Source organism: Mytilus californianus, unplaced genomic scaffold (genome assembly GCF_021869535.1).
Source record: "Mytilus californianus isolate M0D057914Y unplaced genomic scaffold, xbMytCali1.0.p SCAF_47, whole genome shotgun sequence".
Lineage (NCBI taxonomy): Eukaryota > Metazoa > Mollusca > Bivalvia > Mytilida > Mytilidae > Mytilus > Mytilus californianus.
The window spans coordinates 303815-324836 of NW_026262698.1; the positions used below are offsets into that span (position 1 = coordinate 303815).

At 31.5% G+C, this 21022-nt stretch overlaps 1 protein-coding gene across 1 annotated transcript in view; it reads right to left on the reverse strand.

The window, feature by feature from the left end:
- Window positions 1-20796, reverse strand: part of LOC127700033 (inter-alpha-trypsin inhibitor heavy chain H3-like) — a 47396-nt gene extending 26600 nt beyond the window's left edge. The window contains exons 1-8 of the mRNA XM_052203480.1: window positions 20633-20796; window positions 18081-18200; window positions 11840-11997; window positions 7959-8069; window positions 6361-6602; window positions 4852-5018; window positions 3914-4199; window positions 346-1040 (exon numbers count right to left, since the gene is read on the reverse strand). Of these exons, the coding sequence (XP_052059440.1) occupies window positions 346-1040; window positions 3914-4199; window positions 4852-5018; window positions 6361-6602; window positions 7959-8069; window positions 11840-11997; window positions 18081-18158 (1737 nt within the window). The 5' untranslated portion in view covers window positions 18159-18200; window positions 20633-20796. The remainder of the gene's footprint in view (window positions 1-345; window positions 1041-3913; window positions 4200-4851; window positions 5019-6360; window positions 6603-7958; window positions 8070-11839; window positions 11998-18080; window positions 18201-20632) is intronic.
- Window positions 20797-21022: the final 226 nt, after the last annotated feature.

The following is a 21022-nucleotide window of genomic DNA, read 5'->3' on the forward strand; positions in this document are numbered from 1 at the left end:
ATGGCTAATTAAATTATACATGTAAATTTGAGACACGCCAATTCGATACCTCATTCGTCGGATTACGCACGGTGTTGCGCCCTATTCCTATTTACTAACTGTTGTAACATGTTGACAAAGGTGGGTTGTTATTGTGTTATCATAAGTATCTACACGTCTTAGAAGTATGTGAACGTAATAAAGTACAGTCATAAATGAATAAAGGGAGATGTGGGGGTATACGTACATATGTCAACTAACTAACGCCAAATTATTAAGGAGACATTATTCAAGGTATGACTAATTAAAGGTCTTAAGTATTTTCTACAATTAAGATAAAAGTACATTCGTCTAGAAATAGATTACCTTCAAAGACAACTGTCTGGCCCTATGATTTAAACTCATCTTTTCTGTTGTATTATATTCACCAATGGCTTTTTCTAAAAGTTGCTTGATTGTAAGATACGCCCATACTCTCTCGGTTATTCCGTCGTAGTCAGATGTTTTGGCCGTAGAATGAATCTGATTTTGAATGTCAATCTCTAAAGCCAATTCTATAGGTCCATCTACTCCAATACCAGAACTTAAAACATCGATTACATCTCCATCGATACTAAATAACTTTCCAGCAGCAACAATTTCCTTCCCGTTAAAAAACGTGTCAAAGTTCAATGTGGTTGCTTTTTCTATTATATCTGTGTTCTTATTCAGGTATTTCAAGGTGACATTTCTCAGCGAAGGGGACGAAATTTCATTGAAGAATTGTTTGATTTGCAAAGAAGCATCGCTGCCTTTGAAAAGCTTTCTAGCTATCCCATTATTTTTAACAGCAACTGTTTTAATAAATTCGTAATCAGCTTCGTTTCCATATGCAAGACTGAAAATAGGTATACATTCAATGTTTTTCTCGTCGATATTACTGAGAATTTTACTTCGATTTTGTTCTCCTTTAGATGCTTGGCCATCAGTGAGAAACACCATCATCTTCATACGGTTACCATCTTTTGAAATATTGTTGAGAAACTCTAATCCTTTCAGCATTGCATTATTTATATCAGTATCTGTCAAAAAAATCACCAGTTTCTGGTTAAATGTTAGATGTCAATATGATACCTGCTTTGTGTGGTATGCGTCAATGGGACAGCAACCCAATGAGAAGACAACCAAATGATATCTAGGGGTAAAAAAAAAACCCACAAAATGCATGTAACTCGTGTGTATTTTCTATTTTCTAAATGCGCATAAAAACAAAGTCGTTTAATTGATTCTCGTTTTATCTTTTAGCTAGGTGTTGTCTGTGTAGGGAAAACGGTACTATTTATTCTGCCATAGGCGACAATACTAACATTTTCTAAATTTACCACTTTTTATAATAAAAACCCCGATAAAACAGTTATGTGTGGTGTTAGTACTTTATTATTCTGTTTTGAAAATTGAAGCCAAATAGTATCATGACCAACTTCCAATGGAGCTTGTTAATGTTATCCATGCCCACCGTCATTTTACACCAAATTTATGAAATTTTTGAAGTCTTTTCGAATAATTCTCTAAAAAATATTTCAATAGGTTTCAAAATTTATATTGTAAATATACACACTGCAGTTATTCATAGATAAATAAAAAAATATATTGTACCCTAACATCCAATCACAGCGCTCCTAAGTTGACTTCCTTCACCTGCCTTGGGTACACAAAAGACCAACCTAATGCTGGGAAAATGTAATAGTACCGTTTTCCCTATACTGTGACATAAAGATATAAAGAATTCTTTTGACACCATTAATGCAATACTGGGTTATTGTGAAAACCTTGGCTATAATAAATACTTGTATGTTCCCATTACTTAAAGAAACATGGATCATTTAATGTCCCCACCCCTACATGCTGGTTTACCTCTTTCTCTACTTCTTTCAGATAAGGCTTAATAAACAACCTGTATCCAATCATATCTTATCTTATTTAAAAAGAATAATAAACAGTTCCATTTAAACAGATAAAAATAACAGTTCCATTCAATTTGTATTCATTTCATCTAAAATTTACAACATAAGCACAAACTCAAGATTTTTCATACTAATCTCCATTCCATGCTTTAGTATATGCCATACTGTGGTTCAAAATTTCAGAGCTTGTTATAAAATCCATTATTCTGTCTTGAGATGATGAGAACAAAGATATTAGACACTTTCAACATTAAATATGCAAAATACTCAGCTGTAAAGTTGCCTTTGTTGCCTGTATTAATCTATGAAAAAGCTGAATTATGTCCCTTTGGAGTATTAATTTCCAACAAAAGTCCTTTCAAACAGTAGAAAATGAAAAATTATATATGCCTGATATAATAAAAGATAGAAACTACAAAATGAAGTACTATTGAAATATTTGCTGCATGAATTGCCAAGAATATGACCAATTCTTTACACAGGAGAGTATAAATTCTATCTAAATTTAGCCTCAAGTGGGCCTCTTTTTTCCTTAAATGGACAATTTTAACACTGAAAATGCTTCTAGTATGACCAAATGTTGCCTTACTCCATAAACAGTACAAACTTAACCAGACAATTTCCCATTTGAATAGATTATGTCTACAGAAATACCCAAGTGATACATTTAGGGAATTACACAGCAAAAAAGGCAAATATTTCAGTTAAAAATATTTGTCGCGACTTGAATTCTGGTGTTTCCAATTGAATTAATCATTGCGAAAGGTGAAAACAAATACAAAAGAACTATAGTTTGGTGCATTTTATACAATATAGTTAATATTGAAATCCTAGAATAAAGTTTTATATCAGTACCCATCAATTTGACTTATTATGATGACTCAGCACTTCTCTCAACACAGTATTGTTCTCAGTGAAAAAATTCTATTCTTTGTGATAAAAATCAAATGTACTAACCAAAAGCTTCAAAATAGTTTACTTTAACTGAAGTCTGATTGATTTTGATTTCCCTTGCTATCTTCAGTATAGGGAAAACGGTACTATTTATTCTGCCATAGGCGACAATACTAACATTTTCTAAATTTACCACTTTTTATAATAAAAACCCCGATAAAACAGTTATGTGTGGTGTTAGTACTTTATTATTCTGTTTTGAAAATTGAAGCCAAATAGTATCATGACCAACTTCCAATGGAGCTTGTTAATGTTATCCATGCCCACCGTCATTTTACACCAAATTTATGAAATTTTTGAAGTCTTTTCGAATAATTCTCTAAAAAATATTTCAATAGGTTTCAAAATTTATATTGTAAATATACACACTGCAGTTATTCATAGATAAATAAAAAAATATATTGTACCCTAACATCCAATCACAGCGCTCCTAAGTTGACTTCCTTCACCTGCCTTGGGTACACAAAAGACCAACCTAATGCTGGGAAAATGTAATAGTACCGTTTTCCCTGTACTGTACATGTGTATGGTTTGTTTCGAATTATGATTTTTAATTGCTAGTTTGGTATATTCTCAGTTTTATTTACTTGCATACAAATTAATATATATGAATATATGACAATATGAAATGATTTAGTTTTAAACAATCCATTTTGCAAAATTAATAATGTTTCTGCTGTTAAAATCTTTACACAAATTGCAAGAAATATTTATGTGTGGCATTTTCAAGTGTTTACAATCAAGAATGACGTATAAATGTAAAATGAAATTATAGAAAAATCACCAATTAATTCTGATTTCAATGGTAAACAATCATAGAAACACAATTATACAGTCGCTGGCGAGTGAAAAAGAAAAAAACACGTTTACACGGATAGAGATATCACTAAAACGTCATACTGAACTTTTTTTCTAATGACAACATAGTTGTTCAACGTGTTAGTTTTACATTCATACAAATAGTCGATATGGAAATGGGTTTAATGTTGCCCCTATACTTATATGAAAAAAAAAATGTTTTGTGTAATTTAACTTACATCCATTCGCTTGCATCTCTTTGAGATACTGACGTGCTTTTTGTTTATTTTCATTGCTTGCATTCAAAATTTCAGGCTGCCATAATTTTGCATTAGTGCTGAATTCCATTATATTGAATCTGTCAAAATTGTGAAAGTCTTGTATAACTGTATCAATGGCGTTATTTTGTTGTTGTATTTCAGTACCAAACATAGATGAACTCACATCTAGGATGAACAGAACATCTTTTGGTATTGGTATAAGGCTTTCAGGGGCAAACAGATGCGTGAAATATCCATCAGAAATCTACAAAAATAAAACAACAAAATAAAACACATTGTTTCACATAACGGGCGTTTAAAATAAGCGTCTGAACCCTATGAAAATAAAGGGGAAAATGCGTGAATATACCCGACGATTATGTAAACCTTGGATTCTTTTGTTTCTTAATTTTTATTTTATCATTTTTATTTAACATACAATAAAACCATATAAGAAAAATAACACATTCACTTAACAAATATAAAAGAACAAAATACGGGATTTTTTTTTCAAATGTTTTTCTTTCAAACATTTTGATACTGCACTTTAAGTTTGTCTTAACGATTTTATGTAATTAAAAGACTTATATATAACAGTGTTTTAACTTCAATGCAAGTTCGTTTATATCACTGTTTGACATTTGCAGAGATATAAAATGTAACAAGATCACACAACAAGTTAATTATAGTTTACTGTAACAATGTAGGTTCTGGTGTAACCTTTCGCTGTGGTCGGTCATGTTTTTCACGCACAAAGAAAAGATATTAAAATATATATCAACACAAAAATATCTTCTTTTCTCAAACAACTATTTGAACATTTTAAGCTATGTTGAGTCTATTGAATTTTTTATCATTAAAAATTATTTTGCAAACAAAAAGACAGTTCAACCAAGTTGCAGTATATTTGCTATTACCATGAATTCACCAGCGTCAAATTTTCTCTGGACATCATAATCGACAACAAACAACCCTGATATTCCCTGGTCTGAAACCTGCTTCTGATCATTGGCTGTCGGGGCATATTGAATAGTGGCCGACTTTGGTGTTGGTCGGTCAATCACAGCCAAGGCGTTTTCTTCTTCTGCATAAATAAATGAACTATTAATACTATAAGTTCTAATTGTGTAATCTTTATTATCAACACTCGACAGAAGACTAATTTATTACAAAGGAAAACTTTGCTTTTTTTTTTTTTTTTTTTCTTTACATTTGTCTTTTTTGATAGAGTTCATATCACCATTAGAAAAACAAAGAGCGATGGAATTTGTTTCCGATTTAAATTATCTCTCTTTTATCAGATAAAAAAACAATATCATTGCAAAATTAAAACATGTTCCACTGTCCAAAATGCAAACTTATACTTAAGTGTAAAATTCTCCGGGCATCTGAGACTGGGTCCTCTATAAGGTAGTAAATAGAAACAAATAGTGATAATACAAGGCCATAAATTATGTTGAAAAAGAGAAGTCGTTTGTATTTGTTTGAATTTACATTGATGTTCATGCTATTCATACTTGTACACAAGGCAGTGTTGTTCAACTGTTTATGTTCATTGTAATGTGCTGTTGACAATATAAATAAGAAGATGTGGTATGAGTGCCAATGAGACAACTCTCCATCCAAGTCACATTGTGTAAAAAGTAAACAATTATAGGATAAGGAAGCTACCATTTGATTTGTATGGGGGGATAACAATTTATGTAAAAAAAGTCAGGATAAACTAATCGAGGCAGGACCGAATAGAGTGAAAAATAAAAAGGCAGGACAGAGATTACAACTAAAAAAAAATGCAGGACAAAATTTTTCATCCTGCCGGCCCCCCTCCTAGAAATCAAATGGTAGCTCCCTAAAGTACTTGGCTCAGACCGAATAGCTAGCTATATAGAAAAACACATATTTCGTTAAAACGTCAATGTGACAGTTACTCAACAATACAAAATTAAAACAAAGATTGACATACAACAAAGAGGTCACCATACCGACCTCAATTGTAGGAATTGCATCCAACCATAAACTCTTGGAATATCTATGTATCAGTTTAATTAGGGGTAACTGACCGGTACTAATATTACGTGTAGCATAAAAATAGCCAAACGCTTCCTGTCGGGAATGGTTTAATACAAAACACCCTATACTTCCTCATGATCTTAGATTAATGTTATAGTAGTATAAGACTTGTTCGACTATGGCAATCGTACCACATCTCCTTATTTTACATTTAAAACAAAGAAGGCTTTGGCGATATTGGTGTGTGTTCACGTTTAATTCAGATTATATTTTTAATGCCCTTGTTCCTGTAATATTATTTACTGGCCATTTTGATTGTTTAAGGTTCATTGTATATTGTTTTGTTTCTTTTGATCTTTTTAATTTCCAAGTTTTTGAAATTACTTGAAGCAAAATTGTTCTGTACGTGTACAAACCATTTTTATTAGATATTGTGTTATTTCGTAGTTGCGGCACTAAAATTCTAGTTATATTTCTTGCTTCCGAAATGGCCACATCAACCTTTAAATCTTCCACAATCTGTCCTGGATCGACATATATTTTGTGTTGATATCTGCCATTGACTCGTTCTAGAAGTTCTTGATAAGTCAGATTAAAAGTCGCTGTACTCTCAGCTGGTACGTTTATATCAAAACTAAATCTGTTAGTATATCTGAATCTGTGAATGATAACATCATAAATAACTATCAATTAAATGTCTGCCGAAAATTATAAAAAGACCAATTATAAATTGGACAGAAGTACGGTTTAAACAGTCCCTTATATCTAGGAACAAGGTCAATTTTCCATGATTATTTTATATCAGGGGCGTTTTCAAAAGGTTTTTCAAACTTGAAACGAAACAGAGCTCCAAGTTTTAAACTTAAAAAATTATCAAATTTTGATACATTGTAGTTGTCCACTATATACAGGTTTTGGATGATTCTGACAATGATCGGAACTACTATGTTGCCATGAAAACTTCAGCAAAAATATCAAAAATTTCAAAATGCTTTAAACTTAATGAAACTTCACAGTAATGATGCAACATTTGTAGATGTGGTATTTGGAGTTGGAATTTCAAAAATGGCTGCCGTTACCATGGAAACAATGCAAAAAAGGTCAAAATGCTCTAAAAACCCTTCTAAAAACCTTTAAGTAGCATTTCCTCTCTTAATATGGTAGGTCAAACCAAGTGAAACTTTAATGGTATGTCCCCTCTCATGTACCAATGGGGTACCTGTCATTTAAATTTTGGAATTGGTCATCGTTACCATGGAAACAGCAAAAGTATCCAAAATTTCAAAATGCTCCAACGTTACTGAAACTTATTATGTATGTTAACTGGCAAGTGTAGATGAGACTTTTGACTTTGGAATTTCCAAAATTGCCGCCGTTGCCATGGAAACTGCAAATATGTGTAAAATTTCAAAGTGCTCCAAATGTTCTGAAAATTTACAGAAAGATGTATAGCCAAGCATATAATTATGTGCATTCACTGTTTGAAATTTGTGAAATGGCTACCGCTTAGTGGCAATGGGGGAAGGGTAACATCCGCTATTGCTTGCAATAGCAATTCTAGTTATTTATAACTTTGAATATGTAACAAAAGCATTGTGTCCTTGAAGATGGTTCTAAAGTTAGATTAAAAAGACGATCGGAAATGTGAAAATATCATTTCAAAATATTAAAAGCACATTCCCGGACAAAACAAAAACACAATTTAAATCGGAGGTAAACCTAGGTTTTGTCTTTTAAGTGCATATACACTCATTCTATTTATTAATATCCTGCGATATGAAATTTTACAAAAGTGTCATTTGATATACAAATTATATTCATCAGATATGCATATCAATCATTGTGAATAATCACATAGTGTGAATAGCTTTTGATAATATTAAAGAAGAACTGACTGCCATTTAGCACAATATAACGGTTTATCTTATAAACTTATACGTCAAGATTTGTGTGTCAGACTCATTATATAAGTATCAAAACTATATTTTATACACAAATGCGTGAATGTACTTACTTTTCTTTCACATGTCTTGCATTTTGCCAACTATTTTTCCCCCTATCATATTTTTCTTTCACTCTCGCGTTTTTCTTGATTTCTCCGTGATACACCTGGCCATTTATTTCCCTGAAAGACAAAAAAGAGTAAAACAAACTATTTATTATAAGTATAATGCACAATTTCTTCGAGGAATCCGTAGGTGGCTTGTGTTGCAAGGCAAAATATCTGTCCCTATCCAATATACCCTCATTGTACAGTGGCAGTACTAATTTTGTCAATATAACGCAACAACTGTAATACAATTTGGAAATTTAACTAGCTATAAAACTAGGTTTAATCCCCTATTTTCTTCGGGAAATGCCTGTACCTATTCAGGAATATGACGGTTGTTTTTCACTCGTTCCGCTCGTTGATGCCGTTTGACTTTGTCAGTTTTTATGGACTTCCACTCTTTGAATTTACCATGGATTTTGTTTTCTGTTATACATTTTACATTAAATGATTGTAATCTTCTCAAAGGATCAGGTTCATGAAATATTGATGACCTTATTAAAACAGAAATATAATTTGAATTATCAACTAACAGTATATATTGAATTTTGTCTTTTGCAAAGAAAGATATAGTCAGATCTGTATGCACTAGGGCTGGACATATATTACTGGAAATAGCTTTTATGCTTACAATAGTTATTAATTAATGCTCATATTTACCTAAGAATTGTGCATAAGTGAGGCCATATCTATAAATATATGTGCAAATGAAAGTAAGGAGCAACCCTAACTTAACACTTAATAGAACAGAAAGGGTATAGAGTTTCAATTCATGACACAAAAACTCTACATATAAATGAAAGCACCAAAAGCAAACGAACAGTGTCTCTATTGTTGTTCTTCATCTCAATGACACAATGGGCAAACACTCTCACCTTTAAATGGTTCTTTTAAAGGGTTTTGGTCCTAGTATTGTCATTAAATATTACACATGTACAAGAAATAAATATATCTTCATAATATACAAAGTAAGATCAAATAAATATAGGACAAGATATATCTATGTTACAGAAAGTAAAGATATATGGATGTAGAATATTACTTTAAATAAGTATGACGTCATATTGGACGATATTTACTCTACTGACCTATTTTTTTTTAAGAAACTGATACAGCTCTTATTCAAGCATCTGAGATTTATCGCAGTTCTTTTTAAAGTGCAAACTAGGTAACTGTCCAACTAACTGCCCTATTAACCTTTCAACAAAAAACTGATATTCTTGTTTGGAACGTATTACTTATTCAGATTTTTTGTAAATTTGGAAGTACATTATATAATCTAGTGAAAATTTGTAGGCAGACTTTTAAAAGTCATTTGCTCTAGATTTATCTTATAATGTGCATAATTTCCTTACTACATGTACATGTACCAACAATTACAAAACAATTTTTGTTTTATTGTTTACATTCTTAATAATGTTATTCTTTAAGAAAACAAACCCAGATAGAATGGTCTACATTTTGTGGGATATACGTGTACCAGACACAAATAAATTAAGATACAAATAAAATTGAGAATGGAAATGTGGAATATGTCAAAGAGACAACAACCCGACCAAAGAGCAGATAACAGCCGAAGGCAACCAATGGGTCTTCAACGCAGCAAGAAAATCCCGCACCCGGAGGTGGTTCTCAGCTGGCCCCTAAATAAAATTGTGTACTGGTTCAGTGTAAATGGACGTCACACTAAACTCCAAAACATACAAAGGAACTAAAATTAAAAAAACATACAAGAGTACATTTATGTGCTGGTGGTCCAAACTTGTCAAACAAACAAAATACGAAAAAACTAGAGGCCCATCAAGTCTAAAAAAAAAAAAAAAAGAGAAGAAAAAATAAAACCAAATGAATAGTCTAGTAATTCCAACTGAATCTCTTTTTATTTGTATAATCAGTCTTACCAATTTGATGAACAAATATTAAGTATCCAAATAAGGATCATATTGTCACTTTCTAGCAATATTCAAATTAATGTGCGTCTAAGAGCATATACAATGAATAATGTACAATGAAATTAAATACACATAGGACAATATCATAGTTAAAAATATTATTCTCTTTAAAACAAGTCAACTTTCATGTAAAACATAACAGCATTATATATTAAGATAACATCTCAACATTTAGAGATCACATCAATTAAATTGCACACGCAAATCACAGTTAGCTTAATTTTCTAAAATCGAAGACCTGTAAGTGTACATTTCACTCAACATATTTTTACTAAAAGTGTCAACATGTTTACAAACATTTGGATCAACCTTATAAAAATATTCACCTAGCAGTATGTTTATTTTTTCGTAGGACGGTAACTCTGAGAAGCAAAAGTCGGTGACGTTAGGACTTAGGTACTCATTTATATCGGCAAAATAATTAATTCGTATAGGGGAATATTCAGAACATTCGAGAACGAAGTGTTCCACGGACTCCTCAGATTTGCATGAACACATTTGACAAATGGGAGTCTCGCACATATTCATTCTATACAAACTTGATTCATGGGTAAACAATTTGTTCGTGCTAACAATTAAACTCTTAAAATATATGAAAGTATTGATTCTGTTACAGAACAGAGATTAATACATCAAAAACGAAGACAGGAGAAAAATGGGCGAGAAAATAAAGAACAGAGAATAGAGTGCTGAAAAAAAGAATAGATAATAATTGAGACAAACTAAAGAATAGAAACTAGGGGTTCTAAAGAGCCTGTGTCGCTCACCTTGGTCTATGTGCATATTCAACAAAAGACACTCTCCAACATTGTAGACGAGAATGTTTTGTTGGTCTTGTATTGATGATCATTTAGTCTGTTTAGTTTCTCTCTATCTTCTTCAGTTTTTGCTCAAACACAATAGAGGGTAAAACAAATCCTCATTTAAGGGCAATCACTCCTATAAAGAGTGATAGTCTACTAACTTAATCGGCAAAATTTGACTTGTTAGTAGATCTTGACTTGCTGATCATTTTTGTGATTTTTAACAAGTGTCTATCATCTATTATAATTTTTATCATATAAGGCAACAGGCAAAAAAAAATGGTTATTAAAGGGCAATAACTCCAATAAGGAGTCGTCGGACGATTTCCTCCATAGTGTCGTAATTGTATATCTTGTCTTGTTGATCATTTTTGCTTATTGAAGTTTCTATCTATTATAATTTTTAAGATACAATGTATAAGACAAAAACGCCAAAAGTTGTTAAAAATCGTCATCAAAGGACAATAACTATAACAAGTAGTCGACTGTCGATTTCGACATGTCTTGCTGATCATTTTTGCAATTTAAAGTATCTCTCTAACTATTATAAACTTCAAGTTAATAGGCCAAAATGAAAAAAAAGGTAAAATTTGTCATTTAAGGGCTATAACTCCTATAAGAAGTCGTCTGACAGTTTTAACGTATTTAAACAATTGGAAGAGCTCAACATTCTGAACATTTTTGCTACCTTCAGATTTTCTCTATTCATAACAGTTTCAAAATAATAGACAAAAGTTGTATTTTACCCATATGTTCTATTTTTTGCCATGTCAGCCATGTTGGTTGGCAGGCAGGGTCAATGGAAACATTTTTTAAACTAGATACCCCAATGATAATTGTGGTTAAGTTTGGTTAAATTTGGCCCAGTAGTTTCAGGCAGGAAGATTTTTGTAAAAGTTAACAGACAACGACGGACGCTGACGGACGACGACGGACGCCAACGGACGACGACGGACGCTAAGTGATGAGAAAAGCTCACTTGGCCCTTTGGGCCAGGTGAGCTAAAAAAATGGCATCAAATTGAACGAATTCAGAAATGATGACCCCCAATTAATACCATATACATAATTATGTCTATGACAGAACGTACATTAGGAAATCTATGATGAAAGCAGAATCTGGTATCACCGCTTGGAAACTTGCCTCTACTGGTGTCCCAACACTGTTAACAACTTTGCTGGAAACTAACGTCGTAGCAAATCGATGTGTTATGTCTGATTTAATATGCATAGAATGTATTGAAGGATTCTGAAACAAAAACGATTGAAATAAATGAACCAATAATTAAAATTAAAAGTTTGATAAATAGTTGATAGAGACTCAGTAAACAGTCCAATATTTGCATATGATGTTCATTTTAAAGGCTCGCACCTGTTGCATGCATAGGTGAAACAGCTGAATTATCAAACTTGTTGAGCTCCCCTTGTACAGAAAAGTTTCAACATTTAAAAAGGTGTTGATAAGATTTTTAGGTTTCTTCTCGTAACGTCCCATTTCCATGCTTATGTATTGTAGATATTATAGAATCATTATATCATATTGTATGATGGATACAGTAATATTAATGTTGACAATAAATTTTATTTGATTTTGCTTTATCGAAGGGCGGTGTTGTAAATTATTATTTCCTTGAATGAAAAAAATAAAGAGAAATATGTCTGTTTTTTTATGTCTTTTGCGTCAACTTAAACTAAAAACTGTCTGCAGGCCAAAACATATCAAAGCCCTTCAAACACTGCCATCATTTGTGTTCAACATTTCTGTTTAACAAACTAAATGAATGGTAGTTTTTAAACAAATTAATGATACAAGACAAATTAAGTTAAAAAGGTCACCTTAAACATTATTATTTCTTCGGCGGTTTTTGTTTTCAATGTGAGACTATTGAATCCTACCAACAAGCAGATACAGTACAAAGAAAAAGAATACTTATACCTAAATTGGATTTCCTAGCCCAAGATGACCTAAATGACAGATAATACTTAGTATTGAATATCATGATACATTTGACTACGGGAAATATATCTTTTTGGAAGTAGTATCTATTTACGTTTATAAAGAAATCAATACATCATTTAGTGTAGTCTTTTTTTTCCTTATTGTTACAAATCTGTGTACATTAATTATAAAGTTCATCGAAACTGTTACAATTTGAGATTGATGAATACATGGAAGTCAGGATTCTACTTCGTCAAAATTATCTCCCCATTACGCCACCTATTTTTTACAATCGTAAAAATGGAAGCCATTGTAGGGATGACGTGCTGTCAATTTAGCTCCTGAAAACCGATAAATTTATCGACAAACTGTAGCATCATTACGATCCTTCTAAGCCAGTTGTATTTTAAAAGGCAAATAAATCTACTACATGTAGCTATTGAACATCAATTGATGTACTTTTATGCATTCAATCAACCTGAAATTATTGTCTGATCGGTTGTCATGGGAAATTTTCGAAAGTTCAAAAACACAAAAAAAATCTAAATAGATAGTTCATGGAAGGGCAGAATTAAGATTTTCAGAGGTTGACGACTAAAAACCCTAGATAGCACACACAAAAAATGAAGTTTTTTGAAGTAATGTATTTTAAAGATCCACTTGTAAACTCTGTCGTCAAGTACTTTTAGTAAAAATTTGTTATTCGAACAATTTTTGGGGCCTTTAATAGCTTACTGTGCGGTGTGAGCCAAAGCTCCGTGTTGAGACCGTACTATGACCTATAATGGTTTACTTTTATAAATTGTGATTTGGATGGAGAGTTGTCTCATTGGCACTCATACAACATCTTCTTATATCTATACACCTACTCTGTTGTTATGACCCATTAGAAAGGTATTTCACTTGACCCATATATTTCATTTTTTAGTACTGTGAATTTGTAATGTTAGCGTAAATATATAGAAATAACAGAATCTGAAGCGAGATGATGTATCAAATATGTATGCTTTATAAAAATAAGGAGATGTGGTATTTGTGCCAATGAGACAACTATCCACCAAAGTTCAAATGAAGTGGACGTAAGCAGTTACAAAATATGTATAGGCAACCGTGCGGCCTTTCATACATGAGAAAAACCCATACCTTATATTCGGCAATAAAAGACCTTGCTATGAAAAATATGAAACTATTCAATTGAGAAAACTAACGGCCTAATTTATATCAAAACAATTTACGAAAAACAAATATGACAGACATGAACCAACAACAACCACTGAACTACAGGCTCTTAACTTGGGACAGGCACACGAAGAATGTGGCGGGGTTAAACATGTTTATGAGCGCTCAACCCTTTATATGTTTTCAAGACAGAATAGTCAACTCAAACACTCCTAAACATAAACAGAAGTACTCGACTTTATCTCTTCGATGAAATTATTGCCCAGTTTTAGGATTTTTTCCAAAAAAATGTCGCCGGGGGCAGAGATGCAACTTAATGCTTTCAAAAGATCAATCTATTAGTTTTCTGTGGATTTTTTTTTTCGGCGAAATGTAACTGTTTATGCACAAGAAAGATCCACATGTATTTGTACATACCACAATCGACTGTTTTGTGAAAAATCGCCTATAATGTATAAGTTTACAAATATATTGTAGCTCATAGAAACAGATGTAAACAATTCAAATATACAAACTTGTCTTTTTTACCTTCTCTGATAAAGAGTTCCATTTCTTTTGTTTAATTTTAACTGGGTATCTGCCTGGTGTAAAGTCTATAATTCTCACGACAGAGCTGTAATAGTATACCGCTATTATCTAGCAAAAACCCTTGAAAGGCATTCGAAAGCCGCAGCTAAAGACGACAGCAGCAACAGAGACCCAAAGCAAATAATTTTAACCACTTCAAAAAATCTATCTTGGTTCAAAATGACCAGGTATATACAACGTCGTGAAATGAAAATCGGTGTGACACATCAAAGTTTAAGGTTTGTATAAAAGTGCGAATGTCCTGCAAATACGAACAAAAGATATTGACAACCAAACTTTCAAGTCATCTAAAGAGTACTCAGGCCCTACCTAATTATTTCAACAGTAAGCTACTAGGTATTATTGTAATCACGATGTTAGTGTGTCATTTAATTGTTTAGCTTACTTTCTTTTGTATCCAACCTTTGTACTGGGAATCCGAGACATTAAATACATGTAACATTAGTAAGTGTAATGCTTTGATTTTTTAATCCTAAATTCACTTATATAATTACGAACTAAACTAAGACAAACTGCATTTTAGTGTCATGTCTTAATTTTGCGCTTTATATAAAAGTGCCTTTAAGATTCAAAAATATCAAAATAGCTATATATAGGGTGAAATTTGAAATTTTTATAACAGTTTTTTCTTTAAGAATACACGCAAGTCTAAAAGATAGTCGGAGATTACAAGTTTTAGATTAATCATTTCTCGTTCTGGAGTAGCAACCTCTTTTAAATTCCATTATATTTTTAGAAACAAAATACTGATAACCGGTTATTTTTGTACCGGGTTAATGATATTATCAACAACAACTCTTTATATGATTGATAAGAAAATTGAGAATGGAATGGGGAATGTGTCAAAGAGACAACAACCCGGCCAAAGAGCAGATAACATCTGAAAGCCACCAATGGGTCTTTAACGCAGTGATAAAAATCCCGCACCCGGAGGTGGTCCTCAGCTAGCCCCTATATAAAAATGTGTACTAGTTCAGTGAAAATGGACGTCATACTAAACTCCAAAACATATAAATGAACTAAAATTAAAAAACATACAAGACTAACAAAGGCCAGAGGCTCCTGACTTGGGACAGGCGCAAAAATGCGGCGGGGTTAAACATGTTTTGTGAGATCTCAACCCTCCCCCTATACCTCTAGCCAATGTAGAATAAAGAAACGCACAGCGATAAGAATCTTTAAAAATAAAAATTGATAAAACTTTATATCATGTTCAAAGATTTTATTAGAAAAAGTACTTATTATGTACATCTATTTCATAAACGACACTCTGAAAGAAATAATTGACTTTTCTTTTGTTTATCAAATTTGGTTTCAAAAATACAAAAATAGTGAATGGTGTAAATAAAACAAAAAGTCGGATGATACAAAAAAAAAGGGGGGGGTTGAAAATCAATGATATGTCACAACACCATGGACGATAGAAAATAGATTTGAGTTTTCTTATGTCAATTTCCTATTTTTTTTTAAGTATTTTTTTTTTTCTCGCGGTTCCTTTTATTAACTTGAATTGCAAATATTTTTCAGCGATTGTGTTGCAACAATCGGATTTTTTTTTTATCTATAATTGAACTTCCAATTATCTTATTTTCTAGTGGCATTCCAAATAACTCAATTGGTCAACTTTTTGCATTGATTTTTAATTTGTTCTCGTTCTGAATATGGATGCAGAAAACCTGATAATCGGTGCGTATTGGGTTCTTGCTTTGTGTCTGAATAGCATTGACCCTCTATAATTTATCCTTTCATTCATATTGTAAAGATATTACATGTGCATCTCTTCCCTTATTCTCGTTAGATCACGTTTCTTATTGTGTTGTTTATAGGGGCGAGGGAAGGGTATAGTTGTAAATGGTGTTTGGGTCTTTTTCTATCGTTGGTACATGTACATGTATGTGAGGGAAACAATATCATTTTTAATGCAGTGAACAAGTTTCAATGACACTGATGTCGAATCTTTGAATCTAATTGCTAGGATTTCATTAATTTTCAATTTTAAATATCTAAGGGAGCATACCGATCACACTTTTAAAATTAAAGAACCTTTGTGAGCACGCTCACATACCCAGCGCCCCAATATTGTCACTTGGCAAACATAATCTCACCAGATTCCTAAGTTAAAAGACTCATAACTCCTACAAAAAATCAACTGATAAAAATTTCTTGTGGATATGCACATCTACATATAATGTTCTTATTATTTACAAAGTTTCATGAAATTTTGTTGTGTGGTTTCAGAGGAGTTGTGATGACAAACTGTTGCAGTAGTATATTTAGACCAAATTTGAAAGTTCAAAGGGGCATAACTCCTACAAAAAAAATCAATCATAATTTCCTGTATATATGCACATCTACATATGTCAGAACTATATACAACGGTTCATGAAATTCTGTTGTGTGGTTTCAGAGGAGTTGCAATGACAAACTGTTGCAGTAGTATATTCAGGCAAAAATTGAAAGTTCAAAGGGGCATAACTTCTAGAAAAAAAATCGAATCATAATTTCCTGTCGATATGCACATTTACAAACTATGTCCTAGCTATCTATAAAGTTTCGTGAAATTCTGTTGTGTGGTTTCAGAAGAGTTGAGATGACAAACTGTTGCAGTGGTAAAGTAAGGCCAAAATTCTAAGTTCAAAGGGGCATAACTCCTAGAAAAAAATATTTTCCAAGTAAGAGTCATGCAAAAGACAAATATATAAAACTATCCTACATTTTCTCTTTTTCAATATCCCCGAAATAGACCTCTAATCAAACTCAAATTGTATAACAGATTTGTTTTATGGTGAATGCTTTAATTTGTTAAAGCTATTGCATATCATGTTGTAAACGTTAACTTATTTTCACGTCTAATGAGTTAATTGACCATTCTCCTTTGATCTAAATTTTCCGCAGTGTTTTGTAAACATATCTTCAAACCAAAAGTATAGAATGATAAAGAGATCAAGAATTTGATATTTAAAATCATCAATCAGACGCATTGCATTATTAACTGTTCCCCAAGTAAAATAAAATAAAATTTCTCTTCCATGCACAAAAATATGTACAAATATTTATTTTCATGCAGTTAGTCAAATTACTTTATAACGAAATTGTAAAAATCGTTATGGAATTATTACAGATATATTGTGTATAAAATTTCGACAAATTGATTAAACAAACCAAATTTGAGTCATCGTTATCAGCTATGAAAAAGTGTTCATTTTTAATTAATAAAGTCCATTTAATCGTTTAATAATAAGAAAAAATAGTAGTTTTCGTATAATTTGTTAGGATTGCGGGAAATGAACACAACCAGCCTCATATGGTCTTGCATGTTCAAGAGAAATGCCGGATGCCTAACATAGTACGATATTTTGTCCCCACTGCATATGTACATTAATTTGATAATGGATGTCTGACTATAACTGACAACAGAAAGTTTTAAAAAATGAAAATAACACAAACACAACGCATTTGTAATTTGTCAAAGTTTTTGCACAGCTACAATTTTTTTCAAAGTTTTTGCACTTAGTCTATTTCAAATTTAGCACAGTTTCATTTTTTTTTTTTAATTTATTAACCTTCGTATAAATTTTAAAAAAAAATATCCTTTATGAATGTGTTAAGTAAAAAAAAGTATTTACCTGAGTTTGCACATAAACTGTCTGCATAAACAAGAAGACAAGTATTAAAATACTGTAGTGTAGTCTTTGGTACCCCATGTCCGGCCCGCTTAAAGTTCAAATCCAAAATAACTTCTTTATCTGCAATTTAGTTTAAACGCTACAGAGATCAGTTCTATTAAATAAATGAAACTTTTATTAAATGTACGCAGTTTTTAAAGTGTATCAGATCGTTTTATCCCTATTAAATTTAAAAGATAATAGGTTGTACATGTATATCATGTTCGAGTCATACTGGACGATTAATGTCAAATCTAGAAAGATAATACTCGTATCATATGAAACATACATTTTATTCTCTTATTATTACAACAAATCAAGTCCACGTTCATGTGTCAGTTCACCTATTATGTCTGTTTGTTTTGCTCACACATTGTTGTCAATATAATGGAATTCTATGCGACTGTCATACACGTGAGAGGTTTGGCTAGCTATAAAACAAGGTTTAATCCACCATTTTCTACATAAGGAAATGCCTGTACAAGCCAGGAATATTACAGTAGTTTCCCATTCGTTTAATTTGTTTGAGCTTTTGATTTTGCAATTTGATAAGGGACTTTCCGTTTGGAATTTTCCTTGCATTGGAATTCGGTATTTTTGTTACTTTACTTTTTTCTCTGTAAAAATGTTCATAAAATTATTAACACAAACCGTGTAGATGCTTGAATGAAAAATACAATGTTTTCAAAATAAACATTATAAATGTTAGACAGGTTTATATAATATCTAGTGTTCACATTCCTTTTTACCTTAATGTAAAAAAAAAAAAGATGAAAGTAAAACTTTCCTCAAGTTTGTTTAGTTTCGTAATATATAAAAATTGAAAATAGGTTTTCCTGTTAATTTCTTTACATTAAAAACACATTTCATACACAGAAATATATCGCCTGGTTAGTATTTACTATTAATCAATGGAGCAATAAATAACGGTTGATATATTTCCTACATTATTAAAAACGGTGAAACTTTAACTTATACATCCCTCGGATTTCAAATTTTTGGTATTGAGCGTTCCTGATGAAGGTAAATCCAGAAAAGCGCTTCGCTTCGGACGCATGAAATTATTAAACGTGTTGTTTTCAATTTTTTAAGTCTTGTTTAAAGTTTATTTATTACCCGAAGAAAATATTCGTTTTCTAAAGCTGAATTTGATGTTTTTAGATTCACTTAAAGATCTTAAGCCTCTAAGAAAGTAGCTGATTCGCCGCAACGACGATCGGTGACATGGAGTTGATATTCCATAATAATATCTGTTGATTTTGACATATTTTGATTTCATTTTTGTTTTATAAAAGAACGATAAGTAATTAACCAGTTAAATTTGTGAAAATATGCATTGTATATAGTTTCTTTTATAAGTAGTTTTAATTCAGAGTTTACTCAAATATAGAATATTAAAGCCATGTTAGTTATGTTTAACGAACGAAAGGTATTTAAGTTATTAAAAAAAAAAACAATTTAAAAATGTTGAATAAGTTAGTTATTACATTATTTTTATTATCAAAGAAAGCATTTGTTTTATCATATATGAGATTCCAATACAAATACAGTGTTGTATCTATGAATATTCAAGCGACTATTTTGAGTAGTTCAGGGATTTGAGTCTAAAAAAATACTTTAAAATCACTATTTGCTACTTCTCCTCTTTATGCGCGGCATTAAGGAAGTATAAAAACTCATCGACACGGAGTCAGAATAATGAATAAGAATGGGATTATATACCATACTTCGGATTGTTATATACATTGGACATTTGTATGTAATATGTCGAACTGAACGTATCGGTCTGGTACGAAATAAAGTTCATATCATATTAACATGAGTTTGTGGTGAAAATAATGAAATATTTGCCACGGGACGTTAGAATCTACTCATCCAGAAACTTGTAGATGTATAAATGAGCCCATGTAGATGTAGTTGCAAGCGTGACACGTACATAAAAATTTCACGTTTATGAATGACAATATGAAAATCTAAATGTTGAATATTAAAAACCAAACTGAATACCAGATGAATTTCAATTATATATTTCAAAGGTTTTGGGCAAAAGTTGAAAATTGAATGAAAAGTTGAATATCGGCATGGCTTTGAAAATACAGATATTTAATTGTTGAATATCGAAAATCAAAATAACCAAATGTCGTTTACCCCTCCACCACTCCCTCCCCACCAAATATGATTTTAATTCATTTAACATGACATTGTAAATTATTTTTGTTTCTTTCGATAAAAATTAATGCAAGTTGTTAAAAAGGACCAGTATTTTAATTAAAAACGAAGATGTCGCTGTCTTTGTTATGACACCATTCAGTAATTATAAAACGTTAGATGTGTGGAGTTATGCGATCATATATAATTAGGAGTCCAAATACCTAAAATATCCATGTATAAGTATCCAATCTGAACAGAAACAATACAAGACATTATCCTCTAAGTTTGAAAAAAATTAAAATGTATTTTACTTCATTCATTTGGTTAAAGGCCGATGAAATAAAATATAATCAAATACTTACATTTTTTATTATTTTATTCGTAACTCTTGTCAGTTAGTTCTTTCCATTTCCTCTAGATTTCATCGCATTGAACTATATTTGTGAACAAAGTATAGCCAAATACTTAAGTTCCATATTTGGCTGCATACGTGCTAAATAATTGTTCTGTTTTTGTTTGAATTTGTAATTATGTTTACCTGAATGTATGTATATGTAATAATGTAATAATGTAACCTTTTTCTCTGCTCCATAGGATTTAATAGTTTTCACATGTGTTCATCAAATATATGAGATGTCATTTTGTAAACTACATTAAATTTTGTACTTGAAAGTTGTTTTTCTGCGTATGCTATACTTGGAAGAGATTCATTCATGATTTCATTACATAATCATATTCAAAACTAAAATTAG